Source organism: Petaurus breviceps, unplaced genomic scaffold (assembly GCF_028583685.1).
Source record: "Petaurus breviceps papuanus isolate PSGF00001 unplaced genomic scaffold, PetGlider_PUasm1.0 90825, whole genome shotgun sequence".
Classification (NCBI taxonomy): Eukaryota; Metazoa; Chordata; class Mammalia; order Diprotodontia; family Petauridae; genus Petaurus; species Petaurus breviceps.
In genome coordinates this window covers 15,461,650-15,477,165 of record NW_027187353.1, presented here as the reverse complement: position 1 = coordinate 15,477,165, position 15,516 = coordinate 15,461,650, and the positions used below count along the sequence as shown (strand labels likewise).

At 48.4% G+C, this 15,516-nt stretch overlaps 1 protein-coding gene across 8 annotated transcripts in view; it reads right to left on the bottom strand.

Moving 5' to 3' along the window:
* LDB3 (LIM domain binding 3) overlaps nucleotides 1–15,516 on the bottom strand; it is a 112,525-nt gene that overhangs the window by 21,489 nt on the left and 75,520 nt on the right. For 5 of the 8 annotated variants that reach the window (XM_069071372.1, XM_069071362.1, XM_069071365.1 and 2 more), the window contains 3 exons: nucleotides 13,396–13,431; nucleotides 11,388–11,564; nucleotides 1,284–1,417 (listed from right to left, as the gene is read on the bottom strand). In XM_069071372.1, coding sequence (XP_068927473.1) covers nucleotides 1,284–1,417; nucleotides 11,388–11,564; nucleotides 13,396–13,431 — 347 coding nt within the window. The remainder of the gene's footprint in view (nucleotides 1–1,283; nucleotides 1,418–11,387; nucleotides 11,565–13,395; nucleotides 13,432–15,516) is intronic. The other 3 variants (XM_069071364.1, XM_069071367.1, XM_069071369.1) reach the window with 1 other exon arrangement.

Genomic DNA, 15,516 nt, shown 5'->3' with positions numbered 1-15,516 from the left:
TACATGCACACATACATATGCATATATGCATAAATATATACATATATACACATACACATATATTTTGTCATTTTTTTCAATTAATAATCATTTACTTTCTCTCCCTCCCACTTCCCTCAGCACTCAACCCCACTGCCACCATGAAAAATAAAGAAAAAGAAAACCTGTGTAACAAAAATGCATAGTCAAGCAAAGCTAATTCCCTCCCTGGCCACATCCAAAAGCACACGGCTCATTGCCCAGTCAGGCTTGAAGCCAGCTCTCTTGGCTCCCCACTACTGCTCACACAGCCCCTCTCCCCTTTTGCTTTGTCCGTCTTCTCTGTCCTTGAGCTAAATCCCACTAAGCCCAATAAGATACTGAAGGGGAGGAGAGGGAGCTTTTGCCCACCTCCACCGTGACCACAATAACCTTTAGCCAGAGAATTCTTTTCAGGTACATCCTATGAGGAAGGCACCAGGAATAACCCTTATCCACTAAAAAATGTACTTCACTGGGCCTTCATCCCAGAACCCCAAGGACAGGTCCAGAGGGACCCCTTTCATTTCTCATGCTTGCTTCCTGGGCGGGAGGCTGGGCAGGGGGTAGGGGGAGGGATTACGGGAGCACTCAGGGCCCTCCTGGGAATCGTATGAAGCTGGTCTTGGAGAGAGCCAGAAGGGCAACTAGGCCCTGGTAACAAAGGCTTTCCTGGGGAGGATATTCAAAAGACGTCCCTTTCAGGGGACACTGCTGAATTGGCCTGACCCTTTACCTGCTCTTGGGTTGTGGGCGGAAGCACTGGGAGGAGCCTTCATGCTTTCTACCTGGCTCCCTGGGAAATGCCCTGGCCCAGCGCCAGTCTCCCAGCCAGCTCTGATCAGGCAGCTCTTCCTTTCCCAAAGGGCAGGTGAGCTGGCACAAGGGTGAACTTGAAACCCATTATTCTGTTCCCCAGCAGCTCCCAGGAAGTAGGGCTTGCTCTTTGTAGGGGAAAGAGAGCCTTCTTGCTATTAACCCCTGGTCTTTAAGAGATAGGAGCTCCTTATGGCTGTTATACCAGAAAGAACCAGGGTTCAAGGTCACATTGCAAGCCCTTTCCCTCTGCCTGAGATGTGAGATATTTCACTAAGAGAAGCCCAAGATTTGGTCAGCTCCCAGGCTCCCCCTAACCCCCCCTGCTGCACACACTCACACACACACACACACACACACACACACACACACACACACACACACACACACACACACACACACACTATGGTCTTCTCCAGATACACACAAACCTGTCCATGTGATCTCACCTGACTGGTAGACTGAAGGCCGGATGCTGGCAGTGGTGACCACCCGGGGCTTAGGAGCGGTGGCAGGTGCTTCATTATAGGTGGCAGGGGCATGGGATGCCGAAGCCGCTGGGGAATAGGAAGAGCTAAGGACCCTGAAAGAAAAGGGGAGCAGTGAACAGACCAGCTCCCAGGGAAGCTTTGCCCACCTCCCTGTTTTCTGCCTGTCTTCTCCTTTCCCATGCAGCCCTACAGCTGCACCCAGGGAATTGATTTTCAAGGAATCTTGGGAAGGAGACATTTTCTCAAGAACATGGAAGGGTTAGTAAGCTGGGGTGGGGAAGGCAGAGCCCTGCTGGTGCCCCTTGAAAGAAAAGCTTCTGGTTTCCTTTTCCCACCTTCCAGCCGCCCATCTTTGAGTTGTCAGCAACAGGAGGCCCTGAACAACAAGGGGGAGTGACAATGTCAGCAATCGGCAATTCACCTTTCCGAGGCACATTAAGGCTAAGTGCTTTGATCCCATATAAAGCAACAGGTGTCAGGACTTAGAAATGAAAGGAACCTTGGAGGCCCTTTTGAGACCTTGGGTTCCTTAATATTTTGGGTATCATTGGCCCCTTGGACAATATGTGGGAAAACCCTTCTCAGAAACTTGTTTTTAAAGGTACAAATTAAAATCCATAGGAAACCAATTATATTGAAATATAGTTATCAAAATATTTTTTTAAAACCCAAGTTCATGGATTCCAAGGTAAGAACTGATGTCCTAGCCCAATCCCTTCATTTTACAGGGGAAGAGATGTGTAGGGAAAGAATTTCTTTCTCTAGTTCTTGAGGGTGGTGGCATTATCTCTGTTTCTCAGATGAGGAAATTGAGGCATAAAGAGGGTGGCTTGACCAGGGTCACACAGCTAGTAAGGGTCACCTTCCTCAGTCCCAAACCTCAGTGACCAGTTACATTTCCAAAGTCAGTTCCTATAGCTTGGGGAGGGAGATGGCGACCCAATCCTAATTCTGAACAGTTGGTGTTCTATCCTTCTCTGGATAAACAAAGACCAGGAAACCTAAGGCTGTGACTGGGTGTGTGGAATAGGCTCAAGGAGGCATGGCTTACAGTTTCTGAGGGTTTCAATTCAATTCAACAAAAGGCCTACTATGCACAAGGTAGTATGGCTAGAGAGACCAAGACAGAAATGGAAAACTGTCTCTGTGCTCATGGATATAAGTAACTAAATTAAGGATAGACTGAGGGAAGGGGGAAGGAATTTATTTATTTATATATTTTAAACTTATTTATACTATTTATTTAATTTATTTTTAGCATTTATTAAGCACCTGCTGTATGCGAGGCACTAAGTACTTTACAAATGCTATCTTGTTTGACTTTTCACAACAACTCTGTGAATTATGCGCTATTATTATTCCCATTTCATGGTTAGGGAAACTGAGGCATACAGAGGTTAAAAGACTTCCCCAGGATCACACAGCTAGAAGTGTCTGAGGCTGGATTTGAACTCAGTCTTCTGGACTCAAAGTCTAGTGCCACATGTTACCTAGAGGGTAGAGAAAAAGCACTAACAGTGAGGGGCTTAAATAAAAGAATCTCTTCATTAGGTGATAAAATTACCTGTCAGTCACCTGGTTCATAAATATTTATTAAGCAACTACTGTGTGCCAGGCTGTGGCTCCCAACACCTTCACCTGCGGTGGTGTTGTGCTATGGAAGAAACTTTGGACCTCAAGGAATGCCTCGGTTCACATCCTGGGTCTCACCCTGAATGGCTGTGTGTCCCTGGGCCTCCATAAAGTAACCAGCAGATCCCAAAGATTCCCTGAGCTTCCAAATCCTATGATTTTAAAGATTGATCCTATTTTATAACAGACATTCTTAAGCTTTTTTGTGTCCTGTCCACTGTCCCCACCTCCCTTTTGGCCACCTAGCATGGCCCAGGGGTCCCTTCTCAGAACTGGGAGTTTAAATACAGAAGATGAAATACACAGCCTTACAAAGAGAACCAATTATGTTGAAGTTGTTACCAAAATATTCACAGTTCCAAGTTCACTGACTCCCTGAGATCTATCTGGGGAGTCTTAGAGAGGCAGTGGGCCCAGCTTAGGGAACATTCTACAGCTAGGGCTCTGTGTGTTGGATGGCCATTGAGAACCACAGAATAAAAGGTGCTCACACTTTCCTCTCAATAAATCAGAGAGGGTTCCAAGAGCCGCTGACATTTGCACAGCATTGTAAGCTTTGCGAAAGCTGAGCACTCCTTACCTCATTCTATCCTCACAACAACCCAGTGAGGAAGGCGCAAAGGGTATTATCATTCCCATTTCATAGATAAAGAAACTGAGCTTCAGACATATTAGTGACTGGCCCATAGTCACACAGTTAGTGAATGTCAGTGGTCCCAGGTCTCTCCTGGTTCCATGCCTGGTATTCTTTATATGATATGGTAGGTAGGCCAAGCATCATCCCCATTTAACAGAAGAGAAAACTGTGGCCAAGATGGTGTAGCTAATAGAGAAGAGAGCCAAGATGCAGACCCAGCTCACCGTCTCCAAGTCTAGCTTTCTTTCCAGGGTTGCTGTCATGGTTGGTACTGCCCTTGTCTGGGCCTGCCTGGCTCCTATCCCAGCCAGACAGCCCCAGACTTAGGGCTACAGTCTTGTCTCCTCCACTTACCTCAGACAAATCACATCACCCGAGCCCCAGGTCTGGACAGCCACGAGGATGGAATCCAAGCTTGGGATTCCAAGTCAGAAAGACTTCCAGTGACAGGAAGCACCACAGCAAAGTTTGGGCCACTGTCACTCACAAAGATCCTCTGCCAAAGGGCAAAGAGGCCCATTAGTGCTGGGGCCTGGAGGACCTGCTTGGTGATGTCCCAGCTCCTTAGAACACTGGGCCAAGGATCACTCAGAGTTTTCTGGAGCTCCTCAGTGCTTTCTTCACAACAGCCTTCTGGGGTAGCCAGTGCAAGAAGTATTATCCCCATTTTATAGGTAGGAAAACCAAGGCTCACAATGGTGAAGTGACTTGCCCAGGAAAATACAATATATTTTTATTTGGGGTGTGTGTAACACACACACATATCTTAAATAGATATTAATTATGTATGTGCCATTTAAATTATATATATATAAAGATATATACCAAATAAAGACAAAGATATATATTTGGCAGATATACTAGTGTGTGAGTATATATATGCATATATATTTACGTGTATATACACACATATATTTATATATACACATATATATACAGTTACACAATGTATATATACAATGTATTTCATGTTTGTGTTGTGTGTATATATACATATGTGTGTATATACAAGAGTATATATATATACTACACATGTGTATATATGTCTGCATTGTCTTCTCCAGTAGAATCTAAGCTAAGAGGGCAGGGACCATTCCATTTTTTTGGCTCTGTACCCTTAGAACACACCGAATGAAGGAATGGTTTGTTGATTTTCCAGTTACCTAGTTAGGAGGTATTGGAACAAGGCCCCAGATGGTGCTAATTCCACGACCAACAGAACCGTCATTACTGCTCTTCCTGCTCCTCAGCCCTTACACACAGAGCTGGGTGTTGGCCTGGCCAAAGCCTGGACTAGTCTGAGGACTAGTCCAGCTGAGTTTGGAGACGCCCAGCGCGAGGACACTGCCTCAGGAGATGGCTTGTTTTTTGAAACAATAACACATGAAATGGGCTACTAGGAAGGGCTGGGACCTCCGTAGAACAGAGATGGAATCTGGAGGGATCATCCAGTCCAGCCTCCTCGCTTTGTACATGAAGAAGCTGAGTCTCAGAGAAGTCACGTCCCTGGCCCAAGGTCCTAAGTGGCAGAGCCCAGATTTGCCCCAGATCCTCTGGCTCCATATGCCAGGCTTTGTGTCAGTGGAGGGAGCAAGTCTCTGGATGAAAGCACAAGGGCATCAAAGTGTGGGAGCAGGGAGAGGCCGGGAACAGAGAGGGGAGTGGCAAAGGAGGAGAGTGTGGGCTGTGCCCAAGCCCTGCTCAGGGGGCCTCCTCACTGAGTTCCCAATGCCAGCTTTCCTGGACTGAGCCAGCCTGGCCGGAGGTGGTGGGGGTCAGTGAAGTCCCTAAGGAGAAGGCAGGCTGGAGAGCATTGTCAGAGATGTCTCCTTTGCTACCTGCCCTCCTCAGGCAGCTCTGAGCTAACCTATGCTGAGCTCTGGGACCTGAGGCTCACCAGTGGCCACCACAGGACAATGCCTTCCTGTTTCCTGGCCTCCTCAGCTAGATTTTCAAAAGAAGACTAGGAAACAGTGGCAGGAGACCCCTCCATCTATCCCCGCCCCACTTCATACACACATACCCTTCCCTTTATGCCTGCTCCCTTCACACACACACACAAACACCCTCCCTTTATCCTTCACAAACACACTCACACACATCCCTCCCTTTATTCCTGCCTCCCTTCATCCCCAACCCCCTTCACACTCACACACACACATCCCCCTTTATCCCTGCACCCTTCTCACCCACCCATACCCACATCTCTCCCTTTATCCCTGCCTCTCTTCATCCCCAACCCTCTTCACACTCACACACACACACACACACACACACACACATCTCTCCCTTTATTCCTGCCTCCCTTCATCCCCAACCCTCTTCACACTCACACTCACACACATCTCCCTTTATTCCTGTCTCCCTTCATATCCAGCCCTCTTCACACTCACACACACACACACACACACACACACACACTTACATACACATCTCTCCCTTTATTCCTGTCTCCCTTCATCCCCAACTCTCTTCACACTCACACACACACAAACTCATACATATCTAAGATCCACAGCAGGCAGGAGACCTAGGGCTGCCGCCCCACCCCGCCTGTCTGCTCCGGGGGAGGCCCTGGGACATGTGGCCAATCAATCCTCCGAGTTCCATCCAGAGGCTGACTGGGGAGCAGGGGGTGGTGGAAGTGGGGAGGGGAGAGGGCAGGAGGGTCAGTGGAAGCTTTCCCCAGCTCTCCCCAGCTGGAGGGGCCCTTTGTGGCAGTCACAAGGACCACATTCATGAGTTTTGGGTTTCCTTCCTCATGCTTAATAGCTTCATTCTTCTTCTTGAAAACAATAGCGTGCGTGTCTAAGGGAGAGGGGGGCAAAGATGACAGAAAAGAAAGCTGGGCACTATTCTCCGGGGGAAGGGTTTAAGATTCGCTCCTTACAAACCTGAGGAGTTCACTTTGCTAAATTCTTCCCTCCCCCGCCCCACCTCCCATCATCATTCCTCCCTGGCCCTCCTTCTCCCAGTGACTCGAGACTCGAATGAGAGGGAGGATTCGCCCCAAGAACAGAGAGGATCTCCTTCTGGGCACCACTGATCCGTTGCGCTGAGCTCTGGGCCTCAGGGAGCCTAGGATGGGGAAAGAGCAGGTGCCCAGGGCTGGAGGACTTGGTTCAAATGCCACCTCTGACACTAAGTACGAGGGTGACCTTGGACAGGTCACCTCACCTTCGGCTTCAGCTCCCTCTGCTGCCAAGGGAGGTGGATGGCGAGCTCTCACAGGTCCCTTCCTGGGGGAGCTGCCTGAGGCCATGGGGGAGGAGTCTTTTGACAGCTGGATCCTTTAGGCCTCACTTCAGGATCCTGAGGAGTACTGAGATACAAGAGAAAGCCATCCCCTCCGATGCCCAGGGCCCGAGCCTGGCTAGGGCAAGAAGGTAGGCCAAGGAAAGCTCTTTCCTTAGTCACCTGTGCCTGGGAAAGGGAAGAGGCATAAATCCCATGTTGGGGAAAGAAGGGGGCCTCCAGGGTCCCCAGGCCTGCTCTTTCTGCCCATGGGTCACAGAGATCACTCCATCCCCTCAAAAGCTCCACCCGGGTCTGACGCTACGCTCCCAGGTCTCTTCAGGGATTATAGTATCTTCGACATGGAAGGAACCTCTGAGGCCATGGAGCCCAACCCCCTCACTTTACAGATGAGGAAACTGGGGCCCGTTGAAGGCAAGTAACTTGCCTGAGGTCACATGGAATCAGAGGCAGCACTCGAACCCAGGTCCCCTGATTCCAGAGCCTCTGCTCTCAGCACCGCACTACTCTGTCTCCTGTAGCACCTCTGACTGACTGGCTGACCGCTGCTGCCAAACTGCTTTGGAAACTAATGACCGCCTTAGTGGCCACTTCAGCTGAATTTAACTTTAAAGGTGTGTGTGGGCAAGCCAGGTTAAGTGACTTGCCCAGGGTCACACAATTAGAATGTGTCTGAGGATGGATTTGAACTTAGATCTTCCTGACTCCAGGGCCCATGCTCTGTCTACTGTGCCACCTAACTGCTCCTAAAGGTATTTGTGTGTTTTAAAACTAATAATAAATTTAATAATAATAATAATAGGGATGGCTAGGTGGCAGAGTAAATAGAGTACCAGCCCTGGAGTCAGGAGGACCTGAGTTCAAATCCAGCCTCAGATACTTAACACTTACTAGCCATGTGACCTTGGGCAAGTCACTTAATCCCAATTGCCCTGCCCTCTTCCCTCCAAAAAAAAAAGCATAATAATAATAAATTTAAACCAATTAATAATAATAATGAGCTATAATCCTTGCCTGTGATCCTTGGATAGAGATTCAGGCTGGACCAAGAAAGTTATTAGATCTAACAACTTATGTGCTAGGTCTTTTCCAGAACCAAAAGAAAATCAAACCCCAAAAGACCTCATGATCTTTCCTTCTAAATTCGCTCCTCCTCTGAATCCCCCTATTTCCCCAGCATTCTTCCAGTCACTCTTCCCTAGGCCTCACCTCCCATAGCCAATCAATGACCAAGTCTGGTTGATTTGTCCCCTGCCCTTGGCTCACCCCACAACCACCCCAGGCCAGCTTCTCATCAGCTTTCCTAGAAAATACTGTCAGAACCTGCATCCAGCCTCTTCTCACTAACCCATCCTCCACCTGGCTGCCAGATTGAAGAGAGTGACTGGCCACAGCATAGATATGGCCATATCAGTCCCCTGCTTGGGACAGCCTCCTTCTTCTAGGATAAAACACATCTCTCTCTGGCCTTTGGAGTCCTTCACAACTAGACTCCAGACTATTTCCAGCCTGAAGACATTCTCCTCCTCCTCATTGACCCTTCTGCCCTCCCCCCTTTGCACAGGACTGGAATGTTCTCCATCTTAACTTCTGGCACCTGGAACCCTGGTCTCCTTTCCAGGCTCAGTTTAAATGCTGTCTTCTATGGAGGCTCCTCATGATTCTGCAGATCTTAGCAGTACCCCAGCACAAAATTAACTTGCTATTATTTTGCTTTTACTGCGTGTTTATATGTTGTCCCCTGCCCCCGCCCAGCAGAGTACAAGCTTCTTGGGGGGGGAAAGGACTGGTTTTTAAGAAAAAATCTTTTTTCACAGATAGGACTTTGTATACCCAGCCCCATGCAGAGTGTTTGGATGTAGGACATGCTTACTAATGCGCATCACACTGAAATGTACTCTAAGGCCCCTCCCAGCTCAGATTCTAGGACAGGGAAGAAACGCACCGAGGTCTTGCAGAGATCGCACATCTCGGAGCTGGGAAACCTGGGTTTGAATCGTGACTGACACGATAGCTGTGTGATCCTGCAAGCCATGTTCTTTCTCTCAGCATCAATTTCCTCATCTGTGATATGACAGGACTCTTCTAACTCTAAAGATCCCATGATCTTGTTCAGGAAAACTCAAAAAGTCAAACTGACCTGAGTCTAAAGACGTGAAAAAAATCCTTCATAAGGATGAGTCAAAGCTAGGAACAAAAAACCCTGCAAATAGTGCCCAGCTCCATCCCAGGCTTCCCAGGTGCATTTCTAGGCCCTGGGAACAGCACCAGGCCCCAGCCCCTACAAGCTGAGTGAAACAGAAACAAGAGGGCAATGATCAGCTAAGGAAATGGGGACACAAACAGCAAGAAACCCACCAAGAGAGGCTGAGCTGCCTAAACTGAGGAGCCAGCGCAGGACATGCTTTCTAAGAGAACGAGTCCTGGTTAAGAGCTTAGGCTGGAGCAAAGGTTGGGGGAGCCCCAGGAGGGCAGGAGAAGGAACACAGAGTTCTTGGGAAAGGCCCCCAGGTCCTGAGGCAAAAAAATGACGGAGAGATTCTCTAACGTCCCGTCTAACTGCAAACCCCAAGACCCCGTGAACAAGGTGGCATGCCAAGGACACTGGCTGTCTGAACCAGAAGGCCTCTCCGGTATTTCCTATCTAGGGCCGTGGAAAAAGCCTGGCTGTGCTAGGAGCTCATGAGGCTGGTACCAGTTTGATAATTAGACAGTCAGAAGATCAAAGATACATATGGAATGCTAGAAGAGGCCTTACGCCCCCTTCATTTTACAGAAAAGGAAACTGAGGCCCAGTAAGGTTCTATAAGGCCTAAAGCTACACGGGCAGGAAGGAGCAGTCAAGATTTGAATCCGGATCCACTGTCTCCAAATACAACACTCTTCCACTGCCCCCTACTGCCCATCTCCTTGGATGAGGGATGGGAGGCAGAGGTGAGGGATGAGGTTGAGGAAATTGGAACTGACATTCATATTCTCATCATCACCAAATTCTCTCCATCCTTCAAGATCCAGCTCCTCCCCTTCTTCCAGGAAGCCCAGGCAGGTCTGTCCCTCACCAGACACCTCACAGCAACAACAGCAACAAACAGGATATTTCTGTAATTCTCTAATTTCCTGTCAGGCTCATAAAAGAGCTCACAAAAACACCATTCTCCTTACTTATTGTCAACAGAAAGACAATATCGAAGAATGGACTAAGGGCTGGCCTTGAAGTTAGGAATGCCTGGGTTCCAGTCACACCTCTGACATGTCCCAGCAAGATACTCCGCCTTGATGCCCAGCCTACACAACCCCTCTATGGCGCACCATGTAAATCTTTTGTGAGTCTTGGGCAGTCTGGTGAGGCCTAGAAACCCCTTCTCAGAATAATGTTTTTAAATGCACAAAATAAAATTCATGAGATTACAAAAGAAAGAAATTATATTGAAATATGATGCTAAAATATAAAAATATGACTTTTTCTATTTATTAAAATATTTTCAAACCGAAGAAATTCACAGATTCCCACCCCCATGCCCAGATTAAGAACTCCTATAAGACTAAAAATTGCAGGGAAGCTGCCAACCTGTATTGGTAGAGTTGTTCCCTCACCTGGGAGTTCACAAATAATGAAGCCACAGGTTTAGTCCCTATTTACAGATGAGAATCCGGGTTCTCAGAGGGGCTGGGTGACTTTCTTGGGGATACATAGCTAGTGAGTGTCTGTGTCTAGGCTTCTCCTGACTCCAAAGTTCAGCTCTACCTGATAAGCTCTCTGCACCATCTTAGAGACAGACTATGCTCCCTTGTTAGCTGACTTTCCATTAGAATGAGTCTTGTGTCTATGGATGGACCAGATTTTGGGTGATAGGGATAGTCTGGCACAAATCTGTGCACATAGTAATAGGTGCTAAATCGGTATGGTATTGACTAAACTGAAGATTGCTTTCTGAGGTATCACAATATCATGGATAGTCAGGAGACCTGAGTTTGAATCTCACCTCAGACACTTTGTAGCTATGTGATCCTGGGCCTTTCAGAGCCTTGGTGTCCTCATCTGTAAAATGGGAATCCTGATAATTGCAATACCCACCATCACCATGACTAGCACTTATCCAACACCTTTAGTGTTTAGACAACACTTAGCAAATATTATCTTATCTGAGTCTCACAACAATCCTGGGAAGTAAATGCCATTATTATCCTTATTTAACTGTTGAGGAAACTGAGGCAAATAGGTTAAGTGACTTGCTCAGATTGGAGAAAGCAGGAAAGCCTTTCAGGCAAAATTCTTGATTCTCAGGGTTGCTGTGAGGAAAACACTTTACAAATTGCAAACTCCAGAGACAAAAGACATTTCTTCTCCTTCAGCCCCTGTGCCCTGGCCCACCAGGACCAGGGTGCCTGTATAATAAGTGCTGCTCTCCTGCCAGGCTTGCTGGTTTTCTAGGGTTGACCTTTCCCTTTCTGCTCTTCCCTTTGGGGCATCTTCCTTGATGGAACCCCATCCACGACCGGGCCCCAAGCCTTAGGAAGCAGAGCCAAGGACCCATTACCTTTGGAAAGCAGGTGAGAGGCTGTCAGCAGACACAGAGGCGGTGGAGGCAGCTGGGGGTGATGCTGGGCGGGCTGAGTTGGCAGCAGCAGTGGCAGCGGTAGCAGGCGGATGGGCAGAAGCTGGCGGCAGAGCAGAGGTGTGGCTGGTGGACACTGGAGTATGCTCGATGGGGGTACTAGTTAGGGTTGGGACCAAACAGAAGAAGTAGGTTGAAATAAGGTTCAAAGAACCATCAGGAGTGAGGCCCACAGTAGCCAATGGATTGGGGAAGGACAAAGGACATTGGTTTTTCAGTGGAAGGGAGGGGAGGGGAGCAGAGGAAGCTAGGGGAATCCCCAAGGTAAGGTTGGGGTGTACCCCTGTCTTGGTGTTCTGCCGGTGGAATAGGAATGGCAGAACTCAGGTCCTTGGACACTCTTCCCTTTGGATTGGCTACCAGGGGTGGGCCTGGGTGACCATCCCACTTTGGGAACCTCGGAAGTGTGGACCTGATCAGGGCACCCTTGAGAAGCTATCTAACCTAGCACTTCTGAGCAGCAAAAATATTCCCAACCAAGAAAAGTCTGGCTTGTTCACCAAGTCCCCAGTGTCTCTCTCCTAAGTATCTTATGAAACATATCCTAGGCTCTTGTTGAGAACTGTTTAATAAAGAATAGCTGGAGGTGGGGGGAGAGAGCAGTGACCCAGGGAGTCTGGACTGGCTTTGTTGCCAGTTCAGTGCATTGACTTGAGTAAATCCCATCCCTGAGTTCCCTTGATAGACTTTCCTGCTCTCTCTTTCCTTCCTGTCCATCCCATGGGGATGATGGTGGGAGTGGGAAGGAGATAGAAGGTATGAGAGAGAAGCCTGGCAAACAGAAATGGGCAAGAGAACCCAGAAGAAAGGCAGAGAGGAGAAAGCATCCAGAAATGATGCCACAGGAGAAAGCCACGTTGTTCCTGTTTTATTGAGGCCATTCATGAGAAGAGCTCCATGGGTGCTCCTGGCAGCAAAAACAGGGTCACAGGATGCTACAGAGTATCCCAAGGATCCCATTTTCAATCCAGGAAAACGCCCCTTGCAATCCTGCATCGTGAGAGTCTTTAGCCAGCTTCCACTCATCTGCATTCCCACTCAGATCCTTCCCACCCCATCCCATCCCCTTCCCATTTTACAAGCAATGAAATTTAATCTCAGGGAGTCTCTCAGAATGGCCCAAGCAGATGCAGCCAGTAGGTGGTGGAGGCTGAAAGTCCTAACTCTCCCTCAGGGCTTCCAACCTCTAACAATGATTATCCACTTGTCCTTGCTTAAGCCTGGCCTGACTGAGGAAACAGCTATAATCTAGTGAAGGGTGCACTGGATTTGGGGTCAGACCTGGGTTCGAATTCAGCTCTGCTATCTATACATCAGTCAATATGCATTTATTAATCACTTAGAATTGCTAGGTACTGTGTGGATACAGAGAAACATTGTCACGGGACCCTCAATTTAAGAACCACTTATTTTCTATGTACAACACTACACTGAGCCCTAGGCAATTATTTACCACCTTTGTGCCTCAGTTTCCTTCTCTTCAAAATGCAGATAATAATACCCTTACTGCCTGCCTCGGGAAGCTCATGTGAGGATCACATAAAATCACAGAACAGACATAAAGCCATAGAGTGTTATTGAGTGTTTGTTCTTTGTGGGGGGAAAAAGACCAGCTCCAAAGCGGTTTGTCTGAAGGAGTCCCCACTCAAAGTCCCATTCCAATCCTAGACACAAGTGGACGACTTCAATCGTTAGAGTTCCAGAAGAGATTTGCCATTTCTCTCTGCCAACATCAAACTGCCTGGGTCTTGCAAAGCAAACCCTTTTGCTAAAGTCACAGCTTCCCAAGTGTCATGGATCTGTACTTCCAAATGGGCAGGTCAGTACTTGGAGAGCAGTGAACTCCTTTGGAGGAAGGGAAGGAGGGAAGAGGAGGGAGAGGGAACCCTGGACTGAGGGAAGGTGAACACAGAACACAGAAAAACGGTACCTTCTTCCTGCTGACTCCTTGGAACTGTCCTTGCCACTGTGAAAGGAGGGGAGAGAATGTGAAGAAGCAGGGGGAAACACAGGGTTTGGCGAGGAGGAAAAAAGGAAAAGAAGAAATCAGGAGAGAAGGTAACAAACAGTCTGAGTGCCTGGCTGCCCAAGGCATTGCTGCCTTGGGATGGAGGTCTCATGTTGTGGTCAGAAGGTGTGGAAAACCATATTCTAAGGAGATGGGCAATATTTAGAATGTCCAGGGAAATCCCGGGGATTGCTTCAGGACTATGGACAGAAGTATGAGTTCTGGACTCCTCTGAGCAAAGTTTTACCCAGAAGGACCTTGCAGGCCTAGAAGGAACTGGGCTTTCTACTTTGATCTCTTTGATCAAAAGTAGGCCATCAGAAGCCACAACAAACTCTCTGTTCGGGGTGGGGTAGCAGAGAGAATTGGAGAAATTCCCCAACTATTGCCTGGGGCTGAAGAGAAGGGTTCAGTCTTCCCCAACCTCATAGGTCTGGCTGAGTTTTCTGACTATGCTGCAAAGGAACATCAGAGAGGCAACCATTTGCAGGACTCCAATATTGTAGCTGCTTTGGGGGTGAGGAGGGAAGGAGCATTAAGCCAACTGAGGGCTCCAGAGAAAGGTGGCCCAGTTCTTCTCTTACTGGCTGACCAGAAGGAGGCATTGTCACTCCCTGCTCAAGACCCCAAGTGGAGGATATGATGGTGATAAGAAAGGCCACATGCCTCATGATTGAAGATTAATGACTATATGCTGTGTTAAGAACAAGCTAGATGTGGAGGGACAGAGTACACCTGGTCCTGAAGGTCCCGTCTACTCCCTACCCTGGCAGGCAGCATGACAGGATAGAAGAGAGACCCTTAGACAGGCATCATGTCCCCCACTATCACCAATGTTTTGTTGTGGCAGTCATGCTGGCTGGGGCTTTTTGTTGGCAGTAAAGGCAATGAAGATTATGCAGCTATGGGTAATGGTGATGGTGGTAGTGTGGTCAGCAGTGATGGGGACAGAGACTAAGACAGAGAGGGACTGGACTTGTGGTTTCACTGGTATAGGGAATTTCCAAGTGAGGAAACTCCCTCTACCAATGCAGGCTGGCACCTTCTCTGAAACTTATAGTCTTAGCTCAGAGAGCTCTGAAAGGTTGACTGGCCCAAGGTCACACAACCAGGGTCTTCCTGATTTCAAGACCAGCTCTCTGGTCACTATGTCAAGCTGCCTCTTTGTCAGTGACGATGTAGTTAAATTCTCGTCTATCTGATAGTAGATTGTTGATGCTAAGGTCAGTGGTGATATCATTGTGGTTGCGGGGAGGATGGGGAGGTCTTTCCCTCTCACACTTAACTAGGATTTTTAAATTCTGTGTCCAGCCTAGATGCTTTTAAATAGGGATTGCCAGAAAGAGAGAGCAAGCTGAATACGTTTTCCCCACCTGGAGACCAAGGGTCAGCCAAAGAGACAAGGACAGAATATTCAAGGCTGTGTGTTAAAGGGAGGAGTGAGGACAACAGAAACAGAACACACCTAGAAACATGATAGATTTAGAGCTGGAAGAAGCCTCAGAGGCCATTAAGTCCAACCCCCTCATTTTACAGATGAGGAAACTGAGGCCCAGAGACATTAGGTGAGACATTAAGGCACTTGCCCAGAGTCACGCAGGAAGCAAGTTATAAGTCTCCTGACTCCAAATTCAGTGTCCATTCCATTATACCATTGCATGCACGACCAGAGGGGCATCAAAGAAATAGAAAACACACATTATGAAAAATGCGAGGAGTCAGAAGCACTGTTTATTTTCAGGGGGGGCAATATATGCTCACAATCTCAAATCAAGGCAGAATGGCAAGCAGGGGAGCTGGGTGGGTGGTAGCAGGGGGCCAAAGAGTGCAAGGGGTGTGCCTGCCTGGGTGTGAAGTGCCTGGAGATTTGTGAAGGTTGGTGATTTCAGGAAAGGGTTGAGGGGGGGGGTGCGGGGGGGGGGGGGGGGGGGGGGGGAGGAGGGAGGGAGGGGGGGAGGGAGGGGGGAGGGAGGAGGAGGGGGAGGGGGGTGGGGGTGACAGAGAGAGGGGGGAACGGGAGGAGAAGCAGATGGGGCGAGCAGG